The sequence below is a fragment of the Rhea pennata genome, chromosome 1 (assembly GCF_028389875.1).
Source record: "Rhea pennata isolate bPtePen1 chromosome 1, bPtePen1.pri, whole genome shotgun sequence".
NCBI lineage: Eukaryota > Metazoa > Chordata > Aves > Rheiformes > Rheidae > Rhea > Rhea pennata.
Window position 1 is genome coordinate 76,274,308 of NC_084663.1, and position 14,878 is coordinate 76,289,185.

General features: G+C 41.7%; 1 protein-coding gene across 2 annotated transcripts in view; it reads right to left on the reverse strand.

Annotated features, from left to right (window-relative positions):
* Nucleotides 1-7,435: 7,435 nt before the first annotated feature.
* Nucleotides 7,436-14,878, reverse strand: part of SULT4A1 (sulfotransferase family 4A member 1) — a 32,480-nt gene continuing 25,037 nt past the window's right edge. Inside the window, exons 7-8 of one of the 2 annotated variants that reach the window (XR_009957729.1) lie at nucleotides 10,756-10,877; nucleotides 9,050-9,128 (exon numbers count right to left, since the gene is read on the reverse strand). Coding sequence is in view for 1 of the 2 variants with exons in the window: in XM_062570755.1 (XP_062426739.1) it covers nucleotides 9,016-9,128 (113 nt within the window). In the remaining variant the exon portion in view is untranslated. Of the gene's footprint in view, nucleotides 9,129-10,755; nucleotides 10,878-14,878 lie in introns of both variants that reach the window. The other variant, XM_062570755.1, reaches the window with a different exon arrangement.

A 14,878-nucleotide genomic window follows, 5' to 3' on the forward strand; every position in this document is an offset into this window, starting at 1 on the left:
TTTATATAACTTAAAAGAAATAGATAGCTGCAACCTTACCTTTTATTGTTTCTTTCTCCTTGAAAGAGTGCCTAGTCTCTGTAACTGTAAGAGAACAATTACTGTTATAAGTTCTGCCATGCATAAAAAGAGTGAATAGTTACTGGCTTTAGCAGTTTGTTGTTCTTACCCATGGGGCAACATCAAACGACTGGCAGCAGAGCCACATTAGAGTTCAAGCTACAGGGTGATCTGAAATAGGCTGCCCAAAGACTTCTACAGTCAGTCACTCTGGCATCCAAATGGTAGGTGAAGCAGAGACTTCTTGAGAAGTCACTGTTATCTCCCACCTAACAACTGTTTTTGGTGCTTCCTGTCTCTGGGATATGTGGCATCTTTGCCCATGCTTTTTAGTCACATGAAAGATTCTGATATGCAAATCACAGGCTATCCTTTGTATACATAGTGTCTTCATATTACCTTATTTTTCTTATCTCCCTATCTGCAACTATGAAATCTTTAATTAATGTATTCTCAGTCTGCAGTTGCTACTCCTCTCTATTCTCTTTCCATGGCTTGGGGGGAAAGGTTGGTTCTAGAAATCTTGTCTACGCAGAGCCAGGTTTTGTCCTACTTGCAGGCTGAACAAAGAAGTTTTCTTCTCATTTTGTACAGCCGCATGTAAACCAGGGAAAACAGTAGCAGCACTTGCTGTGTGGGAAATGCAAAACAGTACCAAAAACACATGAAAGACTCTCTAGAAAGAATGATCAACTGCTTCAATACTGTATCCGGTCCCTCAAGTAGGTTCAGCCTACGTGACACACTAAGGCAGAGCTTTTCAGATTCTGGCACACGTATCACTCATGCAGACAAATCACCTCCAAGTGCTCTGTCCTTTGAAAGGTCTAATGTTAGCCAAGTGGCTTAACTTTCTCACTTGTGCCTATGTGTATCAAAGAAGGTAGTAAAGCTGGAAACATACCTCCTTCTGCTCAGGCAGGAGATCTGGAAACTTTTAGTTTTGTAGTCAGTGGTGACAACCTCAGTGCAACCAGTGATGGTTCTTAAGCAAATATGGTACTTCCACTCCAAAATTCAATTCTGGTAAGTAACGCAAAAGCCTGAGACAACCTACAGGATGCATACTTTGTTTGGGTAAGAGAATTTTACATATTATAAGGTCAGGGACTATATAATTTAGTGTTCCAAAAGCAGACATTCCCGAAAAGTTAAATCCAATCTGCAACATTTTGAGAGAGGAAAGTTCAAGCCATTCAAAAGCACACAGGTCTCCCCCTATACTGCCCTGTACTTCATCAACGTGAACAGGTCATTCTAGTTCTCATGACGTGCTCTAGGATGGGATACAATAATGGACTACTGGCCTGTCTAGGTCTTGGGCTATAAAACTTCTCTCTTCCAGGTACTTCAGAGGAAAGTGAAAGAAGCCCTCTGGACAAATGAACAGTGGAATAACTTACACATAAAAAGTTTTCTTCCCAATCGGGGGAAAATAAGAGATAGCCTTCCCCCTGAGAGCAGGATCATTTATTTACTTACTTCGGTTGAAAGAAAAGGGGGGGGGGGGCTTGCTGTCCTTCCCGCAGCCCTACCCTGACCCACAGCGCGGCCCTGTGGCCCCACCGCTGACAGCGACCGGGCTCGCGACCCCGCCCCCAACCCCCGCCGGCCAACCGCCGCCCACAGCGGCCGCGCCGGACACTCCACAGCTTGGGCCGGGCCTACAACCGGTCCTTCAACGGTCCTGCACCGAGCTGAGGCAGGCGGGCTCCCTCCTCTCCTCCGCGGCCCCCCGTTACCTGCCCGCTGGCGGCGGCGGCGGCAGCCCGGGGGAAGAGTCGGGGGAGGAGGGGGAGCGGCCGGGCCGGCAGCTGCCCGGCTCCTTTCGCGCTACCCTGAACTTCTCCTGTTGCCGGGACGCCGTTGCCGTAGCAACAACGGCGCTCGCTCCCGATTGGCCAGCAGGGGCCCAGGTGCCTTGGCAACAGCAAGGCAGGCCCGTATTGGAGCCGGCCCATGAGGGCAGGGCGCCGCCGTGCCTTTGCCTGGCGCGGCGGGCTGGTAACGGGCCGCCGAGGGAGCGCCGCGAGGCAGGGGAACTCCCGCGGCTGCAACCGCCCCGCGGCGGCGCTCCCGGCTGCTGCGGAAACTTCTGGAAAAACCTCGAAGGGGAGAGTTTCCCGCCAGTGCCGCGGTGATCCTTTGAGCACAAAGCTGGGCCCTTCAAGGTTTGATTCAGCACTGACGATATATGTTTATCCTGGGGTGGCAACCCATGTAGAGTATCAGAAGGGTGTTCTTCACTTCAGCTCTTTCTGTTAAAAGACATTGCAAGTATTTATGCGTGTAACCTGGCTTTTTTACGTGCTGCCTTTGAGTTCAGTGGGACTACTCCCGTAAGTGATGTAATGAGCAAAAGTGGGTAAGATTGCAGAAATGTAATGGCTGTACACAACATCATAGTTACCATTGCTAGAAGAAAAATAAATAGTTTCTAAACAAATACTTCATCTCAAAGACTTCATTTGAATTGCTTCAGACTACTGAGTAAACAAAGTGCCCATCTGATCTGCACTTGCAATGTTAAAAGGCTAGTGTTTACAACTTGGCCTATATCATACTTTTGTTTATGTATCTTTTATGTCACGTTTGGAAGACTGATGAATACACAGGCTTCTGTGAGATCTTTAGTAATAAAAACAATTCAGAAATAGTCTCTAACCTTGATTATTTTTACGAATGAACAATGAACGTGTCTGAAAGGGTCTGCCTCTCAAGTGTCAGTGGCTGAGGCAGGCTGGTTAAGGAATTGAACTTGAAACCCACTATGGATCTTCCTCTGTGGATTTAAATCCTACTAACTATGGAGTAAATGGGCTGTGAATCCCAGGAAATAAAAGTCTCTTACAGTATTTACATGATTTTCTGTGCCAGTAGTGTTAGGATAGCCTTTCTTTGGGGTTTGCTGCACCAGGAACAAAGTGCAAAAGTAAGTGTTACATGCATAACTGAGAAAGAGAGAGAATCTGTAGTGGTGCAAGTGCAGGCTTTGAGCAGGGAATATGTATCATCATCTTTGCTACCTGTGATAAGTTTCTGTGTATTAAGCACCAGCCATGTGTTTGTGTGATGTATAGGCAAAAGGGTAGTACTGTCTTCCATGTGGAGCTTGAAATCAAAACTTTTTGCTTAGTTTTTACTTTGTTCTAATTGGTTCACTCATGCTGAGTTCTTAGTTTTCACATAGTTTATGCGTGATTCTTTTCCAAAGTTGTAAGAGAGCAGATGTAAGACCTGTGAGGGTTGAAGTCTTAGCATGCTGTTACACCAGCTGTGTTACTGTTATCTTCGTGTGAAGATTAAATTGTCATCTTATGTTCATTGCTGGCAAAAGCTGAGTATGTGACAGAGATGCTGACAGCGGATTTAATGTCTGGGTGGCAGTTGCTTTGAGTATCACTCATGTGCCATACGTATCAGACAAGTCAGCATATTAGTGGTGGTGATTGGAATCAGTCTGAGAAGTCAGCTGCCATTACATTATCGTTTTTTCTGCATCTTGCGTGCTGTCACACAGCATGTCTTACTGCAGCATTCCCGCCTACAAAACAACTTCCTTTCCAAAAGTGGGGTTTAGCTAATTCATTCTTGTTTTTCACAGGTGAAATTCAGTCCTTATATGAAACTCACTGTTCCTAACTACAGACTGTATTTGGCTGGCCAAAGAACTCTGACAATTATTTGGGGAGACATTAAAAGTTACAACCTTCAAGGCAGGGGCAGCTCAGGAGGACATGCTCTAGCTCCTCACAACTCCAGTTCACAAATCAGCCTGTTGCCATCCATTTCAGTTTAAGTTAATATGTCAGGCTATAAATTACAGTAGCTGAGGAGCCAGCACACATTTGCTTCTGCTGTCTCTCATCCATGGTGGCCATTTCTGGCAAAGAGGCAGAGTGCACAGCTAAAGATGGTAGCTTCTAAAGCTACTCTAGCATGCATTGCCAGAGCTCGTCATCCATGTGCAGTGAGAACTCCAGAAAAGTTGTTGCTTGGCTTTACAGTTTCCTCAGTGATGAAGTACAACAGTCCAGAAAAATGATACTACCACAACTCAGTTTAATGAGGGAATGTCATTTAGGTTCCTGCAACTCAGTTTAATGAGGGAATGTCATTTAGGTTCCTGCATTAGCACAAAGGCTTCTTCCGTCTTGTCTCTGTGCTATAAACAACTTCACTGCCTGTGAAAAAACTGTAGTAGGGAGTCCTACCGTTACTACCCCTTACTAAGAGACAATAGCGCCCACATGTCAGGGTCACAGAGTACAGAAAACAGCCATGCGTTTTTTGAACTTTTTTGCATTACTTTTAAAGGCCACACAGCCCGAATGTTTTCAGAAGGACTGGATGTTACAGGCGCCTATGATTCAAGCTTGAGATATAGAACGAGGCTTTGTTCCAGTCTGCCTGAAGAACTTGCCATTGCTCTCCCATTTTTTTGAGAGATGATTTATATGCAGATAGACCAGGACAAACAGTGGAATTAGTATTGTTGACTTCCTTGTCACTCCCTGAAGACAAAACAGCTATTTTTACTAGAGTATGACTCAACCCTTGAGAACTAAACCCCATTATGCTGAAAGCTGTGAGTTTTAAATGAAGGTGTTCATTTTTGCAGGCTCCCTCTTCATTTTCAGAATAAAGCATGGTTATTGTTTGCAATTATTTCTGCCTGATCTGTGCCTTCTCCGCTATCTTGAGTAACAGAAATAGTCATCTGCATACATTTTATGATTCAAACACTAGAGGACATCAGTCTGCAGATCCTGTCCTAAAGAAATCAAATGGATTATTTAGTGATCACACCCATGGCTGAGAAGGACACAGTGCAATTACTTTTAATCATTTCTATTCTTTGTCCTTTTCAGTGGTCATTTGGTTTTTGATTTAATAATTGATTCAGCTGAATCTCTTTTTAACCTTCTTCTACTGATTGGAGAGGCAAATGCTGTTACTTAATCCTCCCTCTTAAACCTTTGCTTGTAACTACTCAGTGGAGTTGTTTATAACCCAGGCAAGACTGAATGGCTTATGATAATGGTGACTCAGGCTTATAAATCCTTGTAATTATAGTCAGAACTGTTGCTGCCATGTCATGTTTTTATGATTACACAAAAGGACTGAGAATCTTTAATGATTACTCATTAGTTTTCTTGTCTTTCCCCTTTACTTCCAAACTTAAATGCATGGACACTTAAACCTTTCACATAGGAGACTATGAAAATCTTACCTAGATTAATTCACCTTCAGTTTCCTCATGTTAACTTTTCAGAGAGCTCAGGCTGAGGCAAACAACTGCTGCTGGTATATTAAGCACCCCACTGGCTGGACATGCAAAGGTAGATAGCCTGGAGAGTGAGCCTCACCTGGGCCACAGCAGTGCTCATCACAGCCCTAGGGCTTTCCAGGGCTGCACCAGCATCTGGCCCTACTTCTGAACAGCCTCAGGATGACTGTTTCATAGCTCCCAGTGATGAGGGGAAATAGGACCTAAGCCTTGGACCTGTTTCTGTACTGTAATGAGACTTCTATTTCCTTAAAATTGACAGCTTGAAAATCATCACCGAGCCTTTTGAGTAATGCTTAATATGCACCTGCGTGGTTATGGATTGATCCTGTGAGGTCGTATTAGTATGTGGATGGTTTGCACTAATGCTGAGGATATTCAGTGCTTTATAGGAAATGGGTTTATCCATTGCTGGTTTGAAATACCACAGCAATGGAGCCATCCAAATCCTCCTTCCATATTTTGCAGATTAGTATCATTAAATGGGTTCTGAGCTATGTGATTTAACTATGATGACTCTCACCAGAACTGACCCCCATTTGCTGTTCTAACTTTGTAAGTTACCTCAGTAGAAGAAACTTACCAAATTTGAATGTTAAGGTGAAAAAAAACTACAGTCTGTTCATTTTCTCTTATTTTTCTTTCTCATTTGCAGTGTATCCATTATCAATGAGGCATGGACATTCACGGACAATTTGGGAGACTATGTCAAAGTAAATGTATAGGGGTAGGTTTGTTTGGAGAGAGAGACAGACCTACAAAGCACATTTGGACAGGTCCTGAAGGTTCAAATTGTCAAAATATGAAGGAGCTTACTTCCTACCAATTTTAATAGAAACACTGAAATGCCTTCAAGGATCAGAGGCGTAAAGGAAGAACTTCAGTGTGTCTTACCTGGGAATAGGCGTTGGCTGGGCTCTCTACTCTTGGATGAATTTTATCTAGCAGCATGGAAGACAAGAGAAGCAAAGGATACGAAAGAATATCTCTAGCTTGAAGACATTCTTGCTGATCCTAGAAAGCAGATCCTAGAATGCAGCAACTATGTTGTCTAAAACAAGGAGCTCCAGCATACCTGTAGATGCATCAGTCAGAGGCCATTACTCTCTACAATAAGGAAAAGATTTTTTTGCTTATACTAGCTCTTCCCCTTCCATCTTGGTCTCTGCACAGGCTAAATCTGGTATCACCCTGTATATACATCTGGCTGTTGAAACAATGGCCTTTTTTAGATCCCCTTTGGCTTTGGGAAAAAGGGATTTGTTTATTTTTGTTTTATTTTTGTTTGCTTTTTTGCAACACAGGAGATAAGCTGTGCTTAGTAATGGGAGTAGCGCTCACTGGAGTCTTTAGAAATACAAAAAGCCTTTTAGGCAGCTGGAAAGGCTGTATTGCTTATGACCTCAGTATTTAGTGAGACAGCAGAGTTTTGATGGTAATGAAATTTTCCTCTGACTCTAATGAGTAGGAACTGTTGGGGAGATTTGCCTTTCTCTGTAACAAGACACCGGAGACATCCTTTCTCTCTCCTCTTGTTGCTCATTGTAGTTTGTGGGTTTTGATCTCCTATATAACACAGACAAGCATGAAGTGGCCTAAGAGGTATAAGATAATATTCTGTAAAATCTTGAATGGATAGAATAGTGCCTGTCCATCATCTACATAAGGGGGAAAAAAAAGGACATCAAAATACACTGATGGCAGGATCTAAACGAAAACCCCATTTTTTATACAATGTGTATTTAGATGAGGAACTCATTGCCATGAGATGCTGTCAATACCAGCAGGAAGAACAGGGAGAAAAAACCCTGTGAAGGGCTGTTAAACACAAAGATACAAAATCCTATCACTACACTCCAGCATTATCATTATAGGTTTGCTCTCTATTATACTTTTGGCTAGTCATTATGAGCTATTGTCAGAGACATAACATTGGGTTTGATGGATCACTGGGTTGATTTGACACCATCATTCTTTGTTCTGTCTAAGTTATGAGGTGTGTGAAGAGGAGAGGCTCAGTGGCTTGTACAAAGCCTGTGTGGCTTCTACAAGAGGTCTATGAAATGAGCAAACCACAATGCATGGAACACATCTTTTATTCAATAAGCAAGCAAGCACAGAAGTGTAATGTGTAGTGCTTAATATTCATACAGTACTAAAAATATAAAAATAGAAATAAAATTTCACTGAAAGCATTTTCACTCACAAATATACAAGGAAAAGTGCTGTCAAGCCACATCATGCTACACCACTTGCCAGTTGCTGAACTGACAGTTTGTTTCCCAACATAACTAAAACACTAAATGTATGCTAGTCCTTCATCACGGCTTTTAGCGTGACAGAATAATAGACTAGCAAAAATTGGCCTCCTGCAGCTGAGAACCTAAAAACCATAAATGTCATTAAGTAAAAGAACAGTGATAAAATAATTCTGGAGAATTTTATTGTGATAGGAGCCTGTTTCAGGCTGTTTGTGCAACTGTCATAGAAAATTAAAAAGGTACAGAAATAAACCTGAATCTTGCTAATAATCAAGACTGTTAATGGCTAATAATTCTTGAGACTGTATTCTGCATGAATATTTGTACAATACTCCCATCTGGTGGCATATTTTTAAACTCTTTTCCTTCAGTGCTGCTGTTTCCTCTGCCTGCTTACACTGGAACATACATCCATCTTCTACTTAGGCGTGAAGGGATCCAACAGTACAAACAGTGAACTGTGCTGAGTGCCCTTAACTTTCAGGATTTTGATAGAACTAGAGGATACCCAGCACTTTGCCTTCTCTTACGTTATCCATTGGGGGAAGTTCAGATCTACACCGGAAACTGATATGGATCAGAGACACTGATTTGTGAAGAGAGACATCTGCAGTAGATGCCTTGCATTTAAGTGGCATTTTAAGGGCATGGACTAGCCTTGGGAGCTTGAGAGGCTCCTATTTGCTGACCTTTTGCATGGAGCTGAACTTTACCAACCACAAAAACAGCTGCATGCTGCTGTCCCTGAAAGTATGGGTGGATTTTGGATTGTAGTGACAAACACAGCTATATTTTATAACAAGGCCTGATTTGCAGAGTATGGCAGTACACAGAACCCATTCTTAAGTCATACAGATAAAGGAGTGCAGAACTTAACGGGAACCCCACTTGGATCAGTTATTATTTTGGAATGGGATTTACTTGTACTTGATATACCTGCTATAAAAATAAATGTGACAATTAACCCCTGAGATCATTCTAGCATACAGTTTTGGCCTGTTACTTGTTTCCCTCTGTAATAATTTTTATTTGGTTTACGGACATTTATTTAGGTTTCAGTGAAAAGCTTCTATAAAACACATTAAATAATCAATGTGGGGCTGAAAAGGTGTACATTCTAGTTGCATATATGATACATACCTTATACGCATATAATACATTCCGTAACAGCTGAGTATTCTAGTATTGTCTAGGAAGTTCTTGCATGTGGACAAAGGATTAAAATACTAAAAGATAAACAGCTGTGTAGGATCAAAGATAATTGTATTTGCTATGGTTTACTTAGATTGTTCTCCTTTCTTTAAATCTTGTTACACATAATAGCTACAGTAGTTTGTCCAGCAAGTAATAAATGAATGCATAAAGCACTTCTAGCTATATTTGGATTTCATATGCATGCATTTTTTATAAATAAAAATCAAATGTGAGGTCACATTTTCCCATCTTCTGTTTATAAACTAAATCAAATTTCTCATTCATTGAAACAGTGAAGATGTCTTTCCATAGCCCAACTCGGCCTGAAACACAGAGAAAGAACACAAGTTAGACTGCTGACATGACAAGACACCAAATTCCTAGTATGATTATGCAGGGCACCAAGTATCATCTGTGAGATGATGGTAAGCCTTAACTTTCATTGAAATTTAATGAGACTGAGGCTGGTTCAGTATCTTCCTCAATTCACCTGCTATAACCCTTGTGAAGCCTTAAAATAGGTACCATACGCCCTGCCATCTGCGTGGTTTGATTATTATATAGGAAGAATTTAGAATTTTGTGAGATTGTGTTCTATAGCCTTAATCAGCAATAATAAATACAGATTTTGTTTTGGATAGTAATTTAATTGGGGATTTCTGATTTCCATGTCAATTACGGTTGTTTAATAATGCCATCAACTAACAGGTATACATTTCAAGATTAATGTACCTTCAGAATACACTAGTTGGAGAACCATCCAAAATGAATATCAAATATTAAGTATTAAACTGATTACTGAATTTTGATTATTGATAATATTGATTATTAATTTCTATTAAGTTTAAAGGTGAATATAAGTTCAATAGATTAATTTAACGTTCTCAAAATGGAGAAATGCAATTTGTCAAGTATGAGTGAGTGCCTAGATTACATGTACAGAAAACATCGACAACATACCCACTTTGTGCCATGTAAGTTTTATTTTTGTGCACACAGAATAGGAAGACTTTAGAGGCTGCACTGTGGACACTGAACATGTTTTCACGCGTGGAATATTTCTATGCTCTACTGAACTTATTACCTGACAGCAGTGCTGAAGTCAGTAGTCAAATGCTGCAGCCTTCTTCACCACTGTTTCACTACAGTTTAAATTTATTTAACCTAAACAAAATCTGTCAGGGTTACTTGCTAGTGAATCAGCCCGATGAAGTAACCAGACTGGGAGGCCCAATTCTCTTTTCATTTATACTGAGTATAAATAAAGACAAAATTCAGGCTTGTGCAACTGGAATAAATGAAATGAGAATTGGGACCATGCAGAGTTTAATCATAACAACAAGAACAAAACTACATGCAGGGAGCTTAATTATGCATTTGATGCATATGAAGAATACCCATTTAATTTAATTACCATTGCTTTGTGCAGCAAGTCTATAATTGAGTTCAAGGAGAAAACTGTCTGAAATCTCCACAAATTACACATTAACATAATGAATTAGTATGTGTGGCAATGATCATTTTATGAAATCAGGACTCTCCTAGAACTCCTGAAGATATGATAGTGTTTCCAGCATGTGTTCAAGATCCAAAGATCAAAAGAACTTGACACTGACTGAGAAGGTGTGATTTAAGGTTTTTGTCAAATTTCTGTATCCAACAGGCCTTTAAGAAAATTCTTGCAATCATAAACATCTGATACTGATTTCAGTTTTGCTCTGGCAACTATAGTAGCATAAAGTATAGCACATAACATAAAAACCTGTATTTCCCCTTCAATAATGATAAAACATTTTCTTCACTTGCTTGGAAAAGATAAGCATCTTTTTTTCTGAATCTCCCTAACAATACCTAAGGACAAATGACAAGTTTTATAAAGGACATAAGCAGTGGAGTATTTGTAACGTTTTTTTACAGTACCAATTGATAACTTGTCAAAAAGTCACCCACCTGGTTTATGATTTGAATCATGCAACTGTAAATTATGATGTGATATGAGTCAAATATAAGTAACATATCTAATCATTGTTCTGCTTTCACAGCAGCTCAGGATTATCTTCAGAGTAAATGTGCTAAAAGAAAAAAAATGAAGAACTAAAATAAAGCAAAATAATAAAATAGATGTAACTAATGACAAATTAAAATATTTGAAACAAATCACAACAAGCCATCATGTTACTGCCACAATTCTTTGTTGCATAAATGAATGGAAGAAGAAAAACGCATTTGTTAATGAAGCTGCATTCTGAAGTAACAAAATATTGTAAAAGCCAGAGACAGTGAACAAAAGAAATTTAAAATAAGGATTTTTTTTAATAAAAAGCACACCATGAACAAATGACAAAACATTAAATTAACTGCTATAGCTCCCTTCCTTCTCTATTACAAACCATAGTCTTCTCTTTGGAAAAATTTCTAGAAGATAGTAAAAAAGAGGCTCTTGATCCTTGACTGGAGGTCTGGTACTGAATGGTGCATGCAGCAAAAGTGGTCATCGCCCTGTTTATCTGGATGAACGTGAAGCGGCCAGCAGAGACAGTATTTACCCCTTTTGCCTGTGGAACGTCTCACTGGCAGCTCTGCTTTTTTCTCATATTTCTCTGGTATGACGATTTCACCTTTCTTTTGCAACCGCCTTTCTGGTTTTCACTGAGCAAGAAGACAGCATGCTGGCTGTGCAAGGCATGCAGCTGTGCTACTGCTCCACAGTAAAGTTTAGGAACAAACTTTGGTTTTGGTGCAACTTTGTGCAAGTGAACTGAGGAGAATATAGCTCTGTTGGTTTTAGAATCTTAAACCTACTTTATTACATGCAAAATCTAGCACACTTCCTCCAAGCCCTCAGGATATCTTACCAGACTTATTATTAGGTGATCTTGTCTTAACAGCAGAGAACTGAGTTGATAATCAGAGTTAGAACCTGCAGTAAAACCCTACTGAAAATGCGATAGTCTGCTGTTTTCACATACATTAGGTTTCATGACAAATTTTACTTAGAAAAACTAGAGAGAGGGAACGATGGGAGTTTAAAGCAAGATATTTAATAGCAGAAAAACACAGCATGTTTAGAAGTGAAGACTTTACCAGAAATTATATGGAATATATTTGGTCTTTCAGTGAAACTGCAAACTCATTGTCTTCACTGGAATTTTACCTCAAGCCAGTAAAGTTGAGGCAGTTATTTCAAGAAGTCGTCATTTACCATAGCATAAGTGAACCGGGACAAGAAGAGGTGCCCTGTCACTATTATGACAGAAAACGGAGTCTGGTTTCTAGCTCTTACTTTTAGAACTAGAATGTACAGCTCCTTCTCCTCCAAGTGTATTAAGAACATTTCCATACAGGGTTTCCACAGCACAAATAACCAAGGAGGTCTGAACAATGGCTCTTTGTAAAGACTGACCTCCTGAAAAGTTTCTGCCAAGGTACAAACAGTACAAGACACCCAGGTCAGTTACTCTGATGATAATCTGGGCAGAGGAATAGAAAACTGGCCTAAGGTTCTGCCAAAAAAGACAGAAAGGTAGTAATGAATATCAGTGAACCAGCTTTCATGGGAAAAAGATCTTCTCAAACAAATCTGATTAAATGTTGATAAGATTACAGTCTGACTGATTAAAGGTGAATGCAAAGACACAATAGACTTTTGTAAGGCACTTGATTTTAGTGTTTTTTTAAATAGAATTATGTAATCTCAATAAAATGGATATTAAATGAATAACAACTGGCTAACTCAAGACAAGTAACCAAGAAGGACTGATGATATTTGATATTTTTATTGGAGATCTGAAAATAATTATAAAATTACAGCTGATAAAATTTACAGATAACAAGAATGGCTGAGAGGTAGTGTGGAAAGGGCTCCCATAAAGAAGTCTAGAGCTGGCTAATATTCAAACATCACTTCCTCCAAGATCAAGATCATTGCATCCCTATGAGTAAGAAGTGCAGCAAAAGGGGCAGAAGACCTGCATGGGTGAGCAAGGAGCTCTTGGCCAAATTCAGACAGAAGAAGAAAATACACAGAATGTGGAAGAGGGGACAGGCTACTTGGGAGAATTATAGGAATGCAGTCAGAGTATGTAGAGATGCTGCGAGGAAGGCTAAGGCCCAGCTGGAATTGAGTCTGGCAAGGGATGTTGAGGATAACAGGAAGGGCTGCTTCAAACACATCAGCAGTAAGAGGAGTACTAGGGAAAATGTGGGTCCACTACTGAATGGGGTGGGGGCCCTGGTCACAAGGGATACAGAGAAGGCAGAATTACTGAATGCCTTCTTTGCTTCAGTCTTCACTGCTAAGGGCAGCTCCCAGGAATCCTGTAGCCTGGACGTGAGGGAGAAAGTCTGGAGAAGGGAAGACTTTCCTTTGGTTGAGGAGGATAGGATTAGAGACCTTCTGGGCAGGCTAGACATCCACAAATCCATGCGACCTGATGGGATGCACCCATGGGTGCTGAGTGAGCTGGCCGATGTTGTTGCCATGCTGCTCTCCATCATCTTTGAAAGGTCCTGGAGAACTGGAGAGGTGCCTGAGGACTGGAAGAAAGCCAATGTCACTCCAGTCTCCAAAAAGGGCAAGAAGGAGGACCCAGGCAACTATAGGCCAGTCAGCCTCACCTCCATCCCCAGAAAGGTGATGGAACAGCTCATTCTGGATGTCATCTCCATACATATGGAGGAAAAGAAGGTGATCAGGAGTAGCCAGCATGGATTCACCAAGGGGAAATCCTGCTTAACCAATCTGATAGCCTTCTATGATGGAATGCCTGGCTGGGTAGATGAGGGGAGAGCAGTGGACGTTGTGTACCTTGACTTCAGCAAGGCTTTTGACACTGCCTCCCATAACATCCTCCTACATAAGCTCAGGAAGTGTGGGTTAGACGAGCGGATTGTGAGGTGGCTTGAGAACTGGCTGAAAGGCAGAGCTCAGAGGGTTGTCATCAGTGGTGTGGAGGCCAGCTGGAGGCCTGTGGCTAGTGGAGTCCCCCAGGGCTCAGTACTGGGTCCCATCCTGTTCAAGATCTTCATCAACGACCTGGATGAGGGGACAGAGTGCCTCCTCAGCAAGTTTGCTGATGATACCAAGCTGGGAGGAGTGGCTGATACACCAGAGGGCTCTGCTGCCCTTCAGAGAGACCTGGACAGGCTGGAGAGTTGGGCAGAGAGGAACCTCATGAGGTTCAACAAGGGCAAGTGCAGAGTCCCACACCTAGGGAAAAATAACCCTAGGCACCAGTACAGGCTGGGGGCTGACCTTCTGGGGAGCAGCTCTGCAGAGAAGGACCTGGGAGTCCTTGTGGACAACAAGTTGACCATGAGCCAGTAATGTGCCCTTGTGGCCAGGAAGGCCAATGGTCTCCTTGGGTGCATCGGGAAGAGTATTGCCAGCAGGTGGAGGGAGGTGATCCTGCTGCTCTACTCAGCCCTAGTGAGGCCTCATCTGCAGTACTGTGTCCGGTTCTGGGCTCCCCAGTACAAGAGAGACATGAGAGAGTCCAGCATAAGGCTGCAAAGATGATCAGAGGGCTGAAGCATCTGCCCTATGAGGAACGGCTGCGAGAGCTGGGCCTCTTCAGCCTGGGGAAGAGAAGACTGAGGGGGGATCTTATCAATGTGTACAAGTACCTGAAGGGAGGGTGTCAGGGGGACGGAGATAAATTCTTCAGTTGTCCCATGCGACAGGACAAGAGGCACTGGGCAGAAATTGAAGCACAGGAAGTTCCACCTGAATGTGAGGGGGAATTTCTTCCCTGTGAGAGTGACGGAGCCCTGGACCAGGTTGCCCAGAGAGGTTGTGGAGTCTCCTTCTCTGGAGATGCAACCCTGTCTAACATGCTCTAGGTGATGCTGCTTGAGCAGGGAGGTTGGACTAGATGATCTCCAGGGGTCCCTTCCAACCTTGCTGATCCTATGATTGTATGATTCTAATAAAGTATTCAGACCATGCTCTTGTAGTAATGGATAATAACCTGTAAAGCAGTTTCTCTGAAAAGACTTTTCTGGTCATGATAAACACAAGCTTCATATATGATGCTATAGAAAAAATTGTCAAAGTGGAAGGACAAACAAAGCA